This window comes from Anarrhichthys ocellatus, unplaced genomic scaffold (genome assembly GCF_004355925.1).
Source record: "Anarrhichthys ocellatus isolate YVR2014 unplaced genomic scaffold, GSC_Weel_1.0 scaffold5, whole genome shotgun sequence".
Classification (NCBI taxonomy): domain Eukaryota; kingdom Metazoa; phylum Chordata; class Actinopteri; order Perciformes; family Anarhichadidae; genus Anarrhichthys; species Anarrhichthys ocellatus.
This window is the reverse complement of record NW_022280035.1, coordinates 7,938,685-7,952,381: the sequence shown is the minus strand read 5'-3', so window position 1 is coordinate 7,952,381 and position 13,697 is coordinate 7,938,685. Positions and strand designations below refer to the sequence as shown.

At 42.1% G+C, this 13,697-nt stretch overlaps 1 protein-coding gene across 1 annotated transcript in view; it reads right to left on the bottom strand.

The window, feature by feature from the left end:
- Positions 1-327: 327 nt before the first annotated feature.
- tamalin (trafficking regulator and scaffold protein tamalin) overlaps positions 328-13,697 on the bottom strand; it is a 24,217-nt gene continuing 10,847 nt past the window's right edge. The window contains exons 2-8 of the mRNA XM_031845613.1: positions 11,673-11,725; positions 10,085-10,139; positions 8,179-8,281; positions 6,638-6,731; positions 5,196-5,262; positions 3,991-4,057; positions 328-3,748 (exon numbers count right to left, since the gene is read on the bottom strand). Of these exons, the coding sequence (XP_031701473.1) occupies positions 3,261-3,748; positions 3,991-4,057; positions 5,196-5,262; positions 6,638-6,731; positions 8,179-8,281; positions 10,085-10,139; positions 11,673-11,725 (927 nt within the window). The 3' untranslated portion in view covers positions 328-3,260. The remainder of the gene's footprint in view (positions 3,749-3,990; positions 4,058-5,195; positions 5,263-6,637; positions 6,732-8,178; positions 8,282-10,084; positions 10,140-11,672; positions 11,726-13,697) is intronic.

Here is a 13,697-nt window from a genome sequence, read left to right as displayed (position 1 = left end):
CTCATCGCTCATAATAAGAAGCTGATTGAGAAAACATGTTTTCAGAACCTTTAAGATATTCTTTTATGTCAGCAGCTATTTTTTATATCTTATTGAATCTTATTAATCAAGCACCATGCATGTTGAAATGTAATGGAAAACTTTTTATGGACTGTATCTAGGGTGGTTGATAAAATACAAAGCTGTCCAGCTCTTAAATAGGAGGTTTTGACTGTATAACCGAGACGTCCATAACGAGCTGCTGGGTGGAAATTATGAGCAGCAGTGTCAACAAAGAAGGCTGTAAAAGCCACAAAGAGACAATATGACCGTTAACGTATCAGCTCACTGCTGCTGCTGGGAAACAAAATGCAGAATCTTTACCTTAGATACTGATTATGAGGAGCGTTAGTGTACTGATTCACTCAAGTCACGCTGGACAGTTTCGTTTCCCCTTGATGGTGCTAAAATCACTCTTTTATGGACATTTTTAGAAGTAAAGGATTATTATTGTCTATAAATTTTGACCCTGAATATGTTAATTCTCACCTGTTGTCTCTCGAGGCAGGTGTCCAGTCTGGTGTCGTGCTTTCTCCTTTAACGGCACATTACCTGTTCTCTCTCTTTGTTAAACACACACAGGGACAGACAAACATGGAGATAATCACGTGCATGCCATGCTGTCTTTATTCAACCGTTGTGTTCTCTTATCTTTATGGTGGATTTCTGTCACATTTGTCAACCACATCCTGTGCCTTGACAATCCACTCATTCTCCTATATCACTATCAGGCACAACAGACAACAGGCCTCCCATACTTTAAGACACAACTTTTTGAGGAATATTTCTGCTTGACATGGGAATATTTCTTGCGTGGGAATAAGATTGGTGGTTTTGTCTGGTGCCTTTTCTGTGCAAGTGTTTATAGATGATGTGAGTGTTGAGCACAACCACCAAACCGCTTCCTTAATTTTAACAAACAAGAACATCTGCACTGATCCATTAATTTAACCAGAGGCACTAACGGCCCATCAGAAACTGTGACGCACGCCATGCTTGAGTAAGAGCACTCTGAGCTGTTTGACCACAGAGGCTCAACTGCGTCCTGCAGGGCCTTCTGCTTCCTCTTCTCATTTCACACCACTGACTGGCGGTTACAGGACCGGACTGGTCAGTACAGTTTTTTAGTGTCTGAAGACTGCAAATTCAGAAATCAGTCCGACCTCGGAAGTTAGCATCGCACTGGGTCCCGAGACAAAAAGCCAATGGGACTTTTCCCATTGGCTTTTGGATGACTGCAGAAAATGAGCTCTTTGGCTTTCTTATCCTGCATTATGCTCCTCAACAAAAACGAGGAAAGACATTTTCACTTTTGGAAATCAATTAGTCAATCGACAGAAAATGAATCGAGCAAAAGCAAAAATGCCAAACATTTCATGGTTGAACGTTCTTGGTCATATATTATTGTGGAGTTTTTGGACAAGACATTTGATAACTCTAAAATATGGTGTTCACCGTTTATTAATTATTTGTAGCCATGATCTCCATCTCCACTAAATGAAAGTGCTCTCTCTTTTTAGCTGTCATGAATGAATTTTCTGTTGCAGTATTTTGCTTTTAAACACCAGTATGTCATTTTGTTGATCGTTTTCTTTTGAGAACACCTGGAGAGAAACTGATTCAGCCTTTCAGAACTAAATAAGTAATCATACTTGGAATAGTGGGGGGAAATCCACTCAGGAAGCAGACACTGACCTCCATCTGCAGTTCAAACTCAAACACACTGCTGCAAAACAAATTCACCGCATAGTCTTTGGATCAACAGTGGTGTTTTAGCAGTCAGGCAACATCCAAACATTTGAAACAGTATTATTGGCTAGCCATCCCCCCTATACTAATGGCCCACTGGGCTAATTGCTGAGCACCCTCCTTGTTTAGGCATTGTCTCTGTTAAATGGCCCTTTCAAACATTGTTTTTAGTGTACCATCATCTTGAATAATTATCCCCTCGTTATGCATTCTGCCCAGTCGCTCTAAACCCATGTTTCAAGCCCCGGCGAGCTTGCATGACAATCCCTTATGTCACCCCCTCCCTGCTTTTCCTTAATGGGCCCACGACAGTCGGAGGGCTCGGCTCTAACACATGGCCACATACCGTCGTTCACCATCATCAACACTCCTGACGCATCTGTGAATGAGCGGCAGAGGACAAAAGAGATCAACGCTGGAGAGAGTGACCACCATGACCTCATGGGTCAGCTGGGAGCCAGGAATGAAAAGACTCCAACAAACCCCCGTCCAACACACACACACACACACACACACACACACACACACACACACACACAGTGAGCTCTTGGACAACTGAAGCCACCATGGGAATATGCGAGCGTGGAAGAATCAGCATTCGTTTGCAGGAGCTGAAAGAAAGCGGTTGCGTTTGGAATTTTGGGTCATGCCTTTCTCCGCACATTCCTCACTATCATCCCAACAATAAGCTGTCTCATAGCCGAAACAACAGCCTCCCTTCTGGATACCTCGCACCACAAAAAGCCTCAAACCATCCGAGGCCAGACGTTCACCTCCAGAACTCGAGTGATAACATTCTTAAAATGGAGGAAGAGTTGTGGAACCTTGAAGGCTTGCTATATTTAAAAGTATCACATGGAGTAGGACACATCTCTATAGGCGAAAATTACAAACAGATTGTGTGTACACTCGAGGTCTTTGTGCTAATTTAAGTTTGGCAGCTACAATTCCCACAAACAGTTGTGGCTTGTGGAATAAAAAAAGCTTTTCTTACAAGTTCTGCACAAAATAACGAGAGTAAAATCTGAAAATGAACATTTATTTTTAGGAACCTTAGACTTCGACGAAAAAAACAAAAGAGGATCAATATGAATCATCTAAAGTAGATATCACAGTTGTCTCTTATTAAATGTCACGTTGCAGAATGACAAATTGTAACGGTCATTTCCCTCAGATGTCAAAATAAAAGTTGGTGCATGCAGTAAAAACTGAAAAATCCTTCATTCTGTACAGTTACATGTTAAAATAAATAAATAACTTAAAGAACAAAAAGGAAACAAAAGTTATTTACAGCTGTGAAACATTGAGGGCTATAACGTAGCCACATGATCATTGGTCAAACATGGAGAAGTGCAACTGTATAGCCATACACTTTGGTCTCTGCTTTTTTCTTTGGCAATTTAGTTCGACAGTCAGTGGTGCTTTTAAGTCTTTGGGTCTGCAAAGTTGAGGTGAACAGCTCCGTTTGCTGCTCACAGTTTGCTCTCCTCCTCCTCCAGCGGTCGGTTCAAGCCCGGGATGAACTTGAGGAGGCGCCTGCGGAAGCTCTTCTGTTTGGGCTTCCTCTGCAGCGAGTTGAATCCTCCCTGCTTCTCCCCTGAGGTGGACGACGGCGACGAAGATCCCCTCATGTAGCTGCGAGTGCTGGCGCTGCGGGTCAGCTGCGTCTTGGCTGGCGTGAAGAGCTCGCTGGCCGGTCGGAGCCGCTGCTGCGGTTTCTGCTGCTCTTTCTTTTCGTCTGCGGTGGCGCTGACCGAGTCCACGCTGCGGTCCACCGGGTACATGCAGGTCTGGTAGAGAGGGTCGTCCTCGGTGGCCGTGCTGAGAAAGCTGGCGCTGCTGCTGGTGCTGCCGGTGCAGTGGAGAGCTCTCCGAGTGGCGGGGCTGGGAGTGCCGAGGCTGCCGTACACCCCTGCTGACTCCAGGGACTCGTAGACCGCAGCATCGCTGAGCACTATGCCTACAGGAGAGAAGGGCAGAGTTAAGATGGTGGACACATATTTAACTAAGTATCAATGAACACAAAGGCATGCAGGAAACTATTCAAACCGCAGAACAGGGGATTTCTTAGTTTTGGAACATGTGAATGTTTGTTAGCTTGTTAGAATGTTGTATGTACAAGCACGTAAAAGCAGCATTGACACTCAGTGGGTTATTCTGGTGAAATAAAGGAAAATTAACTAATAAAGACATAAAATCTACCATGAACAAGCCTCTGCTCCTGCACCATCAACGACCGATATTCATCCCATTTCTCGTGAAGAGTTTGCTACAAAAGAAAGTCAGAGATATGTTCAACGATTGACAACAAAACCACAACAAACAGGCTGTAGATCAATTCATGAAAAATTACTTTCACCATGAAGAAACGTGTGTACAGTTAAAAAATGATGCTACAAAAGGTTTGCACAAGTTCATTAACACTATAATGGGTCAACAGTTTGCAGCTCATGTATAACAGACGTTTCAACAAACTTTTCAAAGCAACAAAAAAACAAAAAGCCATATTATCCGTGTCGACACTGCAGGTGCATTGGCCACCGTTACCTAATGAGTCAAGGGGACAGTATGTGTCAAACAGAAAAACTGTACCGACAAATACCAGGAAGTGCTTCAGCCAACAGGAAGATGACATACCAGAGGGCTTTCCCAAATACCACTAACTGACATGCAACTTCATACGAATATGATTGTAACCGTTTTTGTTTTTTCTTTACCAGGGTACCATTTGTGGGGGATGATTTTGAAATATTATATTCACAAGAATGTATCATGACCCAAAGTGGGCCTATAAAAACTGCCAAGCCTGTTTATTAAGCTGTTGAAGTAACATTTTTAAAATAATTGTGAACTTTAATAAAACAATTTCAGAACTTGAACCTTAACCACTGCATATGCAGAAACATTTGATTATTTATATACTCTCTTGCCTTGTCCTTTCCTCTTGCGGACACATAGAAGATACGATCATTCACAGAAAAACAAAAGGTTGAATGCTAATTTAACATGCTAAAATTAAGTTCCCCCCCCCTTTCAGTAACATGGATAGCACCACTAAGTGATGAATAAATGTTGTTCCTGCGTGTTGAGCAGAAGGCTCATCTTTAAAACGTTAGATTAGTATCTCAGAGAGCGGCTGTGTTGCAGCTCTCACACACTGGTGGATTAGAGCGGGACAGCTGCTGTAATCTCTGGGAGAAAGCTGGCAGCTTTTTAACAGCCACGGGTTTGAGAATGTCTGCAGAGTTCAGTGAACTGTTGCTGATGCAACAGGTGGTGCTGTGGGGGAGACAGGTGTGGATGTGTGCGTGTGGGTGGGTGGTGGACATACACAAACAGGCCGACTCACTGCTGACAGTTAGTGAAAAACTGCTGCAGCAACAGTAAAAAAAACAAAAAACACTCACCTTCAGATACTGCCGCCGGGCTTCCAGCTCCGCTTTTCGGATTGAGTCACTGTAAACCGTCTCCAGCCTTTAAGCGTAAGACCAGAAGGCAATTGAGTTATTAGGCGTAGCGGGAAGCACTTATTAAAACAACAAGGGTAGTAAATAGCGATAAAAAAAAACAAAAAAACATGAAAGACTCTTTTCATAAGACGAGGCGGGAATGAGTCTGGTGTCAAACAGTTTACAAGAGACGGGGAAGGATAAGGAACAAATACAATTTCCACTCAAGACACTTTAGTGAACCAACTTCTTTGAATTACATGAGTGGGTAAACAATTTATGGCGCTCGTGTTCACTTTAACAGTTTACACAGACTCCAGTTGTGAGGGTAATTTGATGATGTCAATCTGTAAAATCGCTGCCTACTCTGCCACTCTGACGCGGTTCACCTCACGTTTTTAGCAGCAGCTCTCGAGGCCTCGCTAATTGTCCTTTTAATCTTTTACAAGCAGAGGAGGAGGATGAGGAAGAGAGTGTGGGTGACAACTCTTTTTTTAGCTCAATAAAATGAAGTAAAACAGGACACTTAAAAGAATGTTATCTCAGGGCTTGAACTTCTTTTCCCCTCAATCTTCACACAATAATATCCGGCGCTTTTCAAGTGAAAAACGGTGTGAGAGACGGTCTGAAAATATGCGCCATTATCCCCATATTCCCTATCTGTGCTGACCGGCTTTTCACCCTGCTTGTGGCCATTAATATAAATACTTTTTCAAATTGTTGTATCCTTCTTTCCAAGCAAAACCTGCCTAATCTGTGAAATGTCAATTTCTCACAGGCTGAGGCAACATTTTCCAATTGCTAACTTTGACTGACCGGCAGCCCATAACACAAACAGATGCAAATGACTAAATATATGAAGTTAGAAGCAAGTCCTCACATTTCAGAAGCAAAAACCAGCAACTGTAAAAAAAAACAAAAAACGTTTTGCTAAATTACTAAACCAGTGGTTCTCAACGTTGAAAGAATTCATTCCTATGACTTAAAGTTTTATTAACCAATCGTTAAAACTTGTAACACAAACTCGAATTTGATTGATATAACAATATCTAGAACATGGCCCTCCTCTTACTCATACGTTTGCTGTCTCTATTTTGAAGTTAATTGAGTTGTTTGCACAATGAGCGTCACACGTCCCTCTTGTAATCGACATTATGTTTTCCTTTGAATAAATCTTTATAACATCCTAGTTCAGCAGAACACTCTTGTTCGGCTTTTGTTTCCACACAAATCAGATTCTTTCAACTTTGCGTTTTCAATTATCAAATTGCTTCCAACTTGTTGTCAAATCAAATCTTTGTTTGAGCTCTAAATTAAATGGAACATGTTCATTAATGAATTAAAACGCGAAAGCATTATTAACAATTAACAATGATTGAGTCAACAATTGATCCGTGTACCTGAGTGTGTTGCCGCACGCCCGGATGAGCTGAACAATCTCCTTGTGCCGAAATCCCTCCACGGTGGCCTCGTTCACACTCGCGATGGTATCCCCTGAACACACACACACACACGCACACACCGTCTGTTAACCAGCAGCATCCAGGATGCACTTCAAATCGGCTATGGCTTGAATTACTGCAAGATGAAGCCAACTGAGGCTTGTTTGATTCCAAATGAAACCTCGACACATGTGCAACACAAATGTGGAAGCCGCGTGCAGTCGTGGCACACGGCTCGTTAATGAACTGAAGCTGATTCCAACGTGTTAAAGCCTTATTTGTTTTCTTTATCTGCGAGACTCTTATTGTTCCACATCAGACTTATTAGATGTGGTGTGGACTCTCATGCGTGACAGGAGCCTTTATGGAGGGTTCAGCACAAAGAACTATTTTCCCCCTTTCAAAAACCACCGCCTATTCTGCTTAATGCGCTCATCGCTGTGTTCGCAGCGAGACACAGGGAACAATAGAGCGAGCATGTGAGGAATGTAGGAAGTGAAACTGAAGTGACATACGCAGGTTGGATGAAGGAAGGAGGCGGAGGATCACCTTCCTCCTTTTTTTGGCACACTGATGGAGACATTAACGCTGAGAGCGGCCAGCTTGTGACTGAGCGGTCATGAGTTTTAAAAACCTGAGGTAATAGAGTGCTGCAGCGGTGACATATTTCTGTAGGCCAGCCCGGAAGTTAGTGTCGCCCTGGTTCCCTCGACAGAGAGCCAATGGGATTTTTGGATTATTGGGGGGAAAAAAGTTCTGTGGCAAACAAACGTATATGATACTTATAGGTTTTGTTCAGCAAGATAATCTTCACAAATGAACAGCACTTTTATGATTTTGGAAGCGTGAATAGAATCACCAGAAGTAAAAAGATAACCAACTACACGAGTCACATGACTTCACATCACCACCACTAAGCTAAAGGCGGACTAGTGTTCAGGTGATGACATTTAGTAGTCTCATTTAGCAACCGCCTTTCTTGAGACACAGAAAAGCTTCAAAATTTAGTGACATATTTATACAAATTCATCTCACTTTCACAAATATTTACTTATAAATATTTCTACTTTTAAAAATCACTGTTTCACGCACTTGTTTCTATCGTTGTGTTTTTTTCATTTAAAGATGCACATAAGGAAACAATTAATGTTTGCCAATTAAAATAACACTTTTTACATTTTAGAGGTTGTCTAACCTTATTGACTATCTGGCACATGGGTGAGAGGAGCTGGCAAATACGTGTCATTTTGTTGACTGGAAAATGAGCAGGCAAACAGTTAAATTTGTACTTCCCTAAACAGCCGGCCTAAAACACGCGGGTGCTTTTGTTGACGTACGGTACACGAGCATTAGCTGGCAGACACAAAAAAAGAGGACGAGCTGAACCAAAAAAAATAAATAAAAACTCCTGACACGCTCACTTCCCCTCATGTCTATTACGAGTGTTTGCCCAGGTCTAAAATAAGTCCTCCATATAAAAAGGAGAAACACAAACTCACCAACTTTAAGTCCTGCCTGTTGGGCCGGGCTGTCATCGTGCACCTTGCACACAAACGTGCACATCTCCACTGAGTTTTGGTCTTGATGGTGCAGCCCGTAAGTCTGAAAGAGACACAACAATAGCTCTGAAAACATTTGAATACTTCCTTCTACTTTATGTATAGGTCTGTCTCACACAATGGGATTGATGTCAACAGTTTTGAAATAATGTGGCCATACACAACACTAGACTGATAATGGCGAACTGAGGAAGCCGTGACGGACAGGGCAGGAAGGCAGATCATATCACTGAACATGCAGAGACGTGGCGCAACCGTTTGGTTCTCTTGTCAGACTGAACAGGAACTGCTGGTAGACTTTCAACATTAAAGAACAGGTTCACATATTTTAAAAAAGTACCGATATGCCCACATGTGCTTTGAAAGTCACTGTAATTGTTCCTTCCGTCCATAAATGCCTTCTGAATGCAGTTTGACTGTAAGAGATGGGGGAGAAACGCCTCTATTCTGTGATGAAATATACTCCAAAGTTGCACTAATGACAAACGTTCAGCTAAAAATATGTTTGAGGCTTCAGCAGAGTTAGTCTTTTTGTGTTACAATCCCTTTCAAGAAAACACACTATGAACCCTTTTTGTCACTACAAATTTCTGTCCTTGTGCTCAATCAATAAAGGCGTATCTTATTTTAAACTGAACTTAGGAATGCTTTTTCCCCCAAGTATTTCTACATAAACAATAAAAAAAATGTACTTTAGGAGGGGATCTCTTGGACGGGGGGGGGACAATAACACTCATAACAAAGTTCTCAAGCTAACAAGATACCACCTCCCTTATTATGTATCTAATATTTTGTTGTCTTGGAAACCCTTTTATTGTTACTTCCACATGTATTTGCATGCACTTCCTTGTTTCGGTCCGCATTGTCTGTCTGCAGAAGGTCAGACCACTGCAGGCCACAGATAGACTTCCCCTCGTCACGCGACCATCAGTCAGTCAATACGCGATTGAAGCGGTCGAGTTCCGTTCGCTCAACAAACAAGCTTCAACGTTTCCATCGGCTATACTCAAGTTGCTCTTATTGAGACATGGATCCAACTTGGAGGAATGTCTTTTATGGAAGATTTGCAATGATTCAGATCTGCCTGGCTCATTTTCATCTCAGCTGCCTGAAAGATAAACATTAACCATGCAAATATCGTTGGAACGCAAATATAAAATTTGCATGCTATGATCCTCAACTCCACATTGGTGTTAACATAACAGGCACTGAGGGAGGGAAAGCTTCAAAATTCTCTCTCTCTCTCTAACGTCAAACTGGCCTTCGTGATCTCACTTCCTCCTGGCCGCGGGCAGGAAGGGCGCGAACCTCCGTCGAAACCATAAATAGAACAATATGTCTTTTCCTCGAAGCAGTTCTCCACTCGCAGAAAACTCAAACAGGCCATGTCAATATTGAACCATTTCAGGAAGCTATTTAAAGAAAGGGGTCCGCATGACAGAGCCGACATTGTGAGGTTGCGGCGCTTCAAGGCGGCCGAGGGAGATTGAGGTCAAATGAGTGAAGCGTCGGCTTGCTGAGAGGGTGAGAGTGCGGCAGGTATTACATGGGAAGTGTGTGAGCAAACCACACTGCTCAAAATACAGACGCTGGGAAAGAAATAACAACATCTCTTCTCTCGAGTCATGGGACTAACACTAACACAGTTATTTGACTGATGCGTGACCTTTCACCCCCGCCAGAGCAGGCAAATGCTGGGATTAAGAGATTTACAGGATACGATGTACACAAGTTTCAGCATCTGTCGACAGCGATGTGGCCGATCAGGGAAATCCTGTTAAATGGCACTCGAGAGGCTACCAAATCCCCCCACCCCTTTGGTATACATCGCTATTAATCCTCTTACCTGGATCTCAAAACCAAACGACTCCTCTTCATTTTTCTCCAGGACCACCACCTTTCTGGAACGGGACAGCGATTGTCATTTTAGGTATATACTGCAGCTTTCACAACTCCTCCTCTTACTCAGACATCCCAAAAACTTCTTTCAAAATCAATGTGAGCTGTGTGATGAAGTGGGCAATCTATACAGTAAAATCTATTTTGAGAATCAGTTGATCGTTCAAGGCATTTTTTCAAGCAAAAAAATATTGTACATTTAATGGTTGCAGCTGTTCTCAAATGTGAGAACTTACCATTAAAAGTGGCATTTTACATTGTAGTGTCAAGAGGTGAAAAAGCACAAAAAGGCATGTGATAAATGCCGAAAAAATTAATCAGCGACCATTTGGGTAGTTAATTAGTCGTGTTAGTAAAGATGTAAAGATGTAAAATATTCACTGGTGTAATTGTAACCTGAATATTTTCGGGTGTTGGATTGTTGGTCGGACAAAACAAGACATTCGATGAAGTCATCCATCTTAGGCTCTAGGATCTTGTGTTTGGCATTTTTCAATGTTTTCTGACGTTTTTTTAGACCAAATGATGTGAGGAATCAGTGGAGTTACACTTTAAATCAAATAAATCTGGGATTTTATAGCCTATCCGTCACCTTTTACGGCTCGTGGTAATGATGATATTGACTAAGACTAATTTATAAAACAGCATTTATGTACATAATGCAAGGCGAGGATGAAAAGGAGGTCAACAAGATGTTTACGTCCATCTCTGGATTCCTCTCTTCCACATCTAAATTGCATTACGAGAACTCTCTTCTGGCTGCACAGGACTTCTTCTGTGTCCGGCAGCATCTAGACGTCACAGCTAAACGTACAGTACGGCGGTCTGTTGGGCCTAGACGGATGTCAACACAGCGTCTCTCATGACGGGGCACCGAAACGCATGAAAATTCATGACGACCCTCGAAGAATAACGTGCGTAACAATGGCTGCCATCATTGTGGATGGATGTTTGAATGAGGGCCTTTCACTGGGATGAGGAGGCTCACTTGTAATGAGGAATGAGACGATGTAGGATTCAATAAAAAAAAAAACTCAATACGTTGATCGTGGTGAATTTCTATCATCGGGATAATGCTGAATATCCTCCTCACATGAGTGATTGTCTGGCTCGCTATCGTGGACGAGAGAAGTAATAAATAAAGCCTAATTAAAAACTACAGGAATGTTGCCATTTTTAAAACGCATGTATGTATCCTGTATGCAGGGGGAGCTTGTGATTTATGATTCTCTTATTTAAGATTGATTGTTTTTCAAAAAAAAAAAAATAGATGCGTCATATGTGTGACCCAATGAGTCAATCCTATATCTTAGATAAAGTGATTCCAGTATGTTTTAGTGTCATTTTAGACATATAAGCACATTTTGATGACTTATTGAGATGTCAGGAATCTTAATTACTTTGGCCAGGATAACTGTGGCATGAAATATTCCTCTCGTCCCATGCCTACTTGTGATCATTCTTAGGATGAAGAAGAAAAAATCAGAGTACAGACAGAAGAATCTAGAGTGTACGCGCGTAATGAGGGATTGTACCTTTGTGGTTCTGGTGTCAGTGTTAAGGGTTTCCACTTCTGCAGCCCGCCGCCCTGCGAGGAGAAAACGAAACAAGACATGAAGCGTGGCAGACACCTGCATGAGGTTAATGCAAGATTACTCATGGGGGTTTCTCTCCCCCCACCCCCGAAATTTCCCTGACACACCTTCTGTAGGCTACACACCAGTGCATCAGCCAGTTCATCGAGTCCTGAAGCGGCACACGTGCGTCGTTTGTTGCGTTTGTCTTTTCAAGCCACTCAGCCACATTACGCCGGTGTGGAAACTTCAGAGGCGAAACCAGAAATGCGTGTCCGGCTGTTTGTTTACTTCACACAGCCACAACATCTTAAGAGAATCTAAATTTAGCCTCAATTTCACACAAACTCTGCTGCCTTCAGGCCCTCAAACTGTTGACCTGTGTGAAACTTTTAGGTCATTTAGAGCAGTTTGTACAAATTCCAGCCTATTAAAGAAACAAATAAGACACGCTGGGCTAAAATAACTACCACAATGACTGCATTGAGTGAAAACTCAAGTCAACAGTAGGTCAGGACTCGGCCCTACCTGACTGTATAAATAAGGAAGGTATCTGTCCAGAAGGCTCCACTAAATCACTTACAATCAATCCTCGTCTGTTCCAACTCGATCATTTTCAAATGATGCCCCTATGAAAGGCTGCTTTGTGCTACGGTCTCTCTGCGCAGTAAAATGTTGCTTTCTTTATGTCCCAACACTTACAGAATTGTTCCGCTCCCGTCTCAATGAGTGCATTTATTCCCAAGTACCCTCAGAGGCCGACGGGGGCGGCTGGAGCGAGATCTCTGAGCCTGTGTGTGCACAATGCCTTGTTGTAGCCACTGCACACACTATGTATGTATGTAGGTTTGTGGATAACTGTGCCTCTCCTCACTGTACACTGTCACAATAGTCTGTTATCAACTGCTTTCCCACTGGCGGTGCCAGAAACCCCAAAGGAAGTAAAGATACAGAGTTGTATAAAAGCTTTATGAGGGACACAATAGTTAGGAGAATGAGCCAGTTGACCCACAAGCCACGCAAACTTTAAGCCTGTTTTATGCAACAGCGGCTGAAGCTGGTGTCATTCTGGACCATTGGAGGAGGGGACGTCAGTTCCTGCACTTCGTTCTTCAATTGTGGCTTCACTGATCCAGGCTAACATATTGTTATCACGTTAAAAGTTTTGATTTGTTCATCTTGGATGAAGCAATCTTCAGTACGCTCTTATTTTGAAATAAAGGCAATATGGAACAGAGTTGGAGTAAGTTATGTGTAGTCAATCTGATCTCTTTTTTTTTTTTTTATTCCCCATGTTAAGGTCAATGTTAAATTACTTTATAATAATAATAATAATTTTGGTCTTTTGACAGTCAAAACATATTTATTTTAATTGTTGTCTTTGTGCTCATCCCCATATTGTATATTGTCGCAAGTATTAGTACCACTTAATTGAGAAAATTAAACTACACCAAATGTTTTTAATCGGTTCTCAATTACCTACATGTATATTTCCTCATCCGTCAAAGGAAAGGAGTCATCCGTCAGTGAATTAACCAGAACTTGTTGCTCATATCGCATCCTCCTCGTTTGAATCTGTTCTCATATGAAGCCCTGGGCCCTGAAGTACCTGACCCATCATAAATCAGAGCCAGTGTCTGGGTGGTCCACACTTGCCCCTGGATGTGCTTCTGTTGACCTTTAGTGAAGATGCTCTCTGGAGATGAACCGTGAACCAGCAGAGCGTCCCAAACATTTTCAGATCAAGAATAAGGATGGAACGATTATTAAAAAAAAAGACCACTCACAATAAGTTGATCATGGTGAATTTCTATTTTCTGCATAATCATGAATATCTCCATGAGTGACTTGAAAAAGCTGTCTGGCTCGCCATCATGGTAGAGAAATGAAAGATAGAGCCCGATTTAAAATAAGACTTTTATTGTGTATACTTTATCTATATATATCTATAGCTATAGATATATCTATAGATATATCTATAGATCT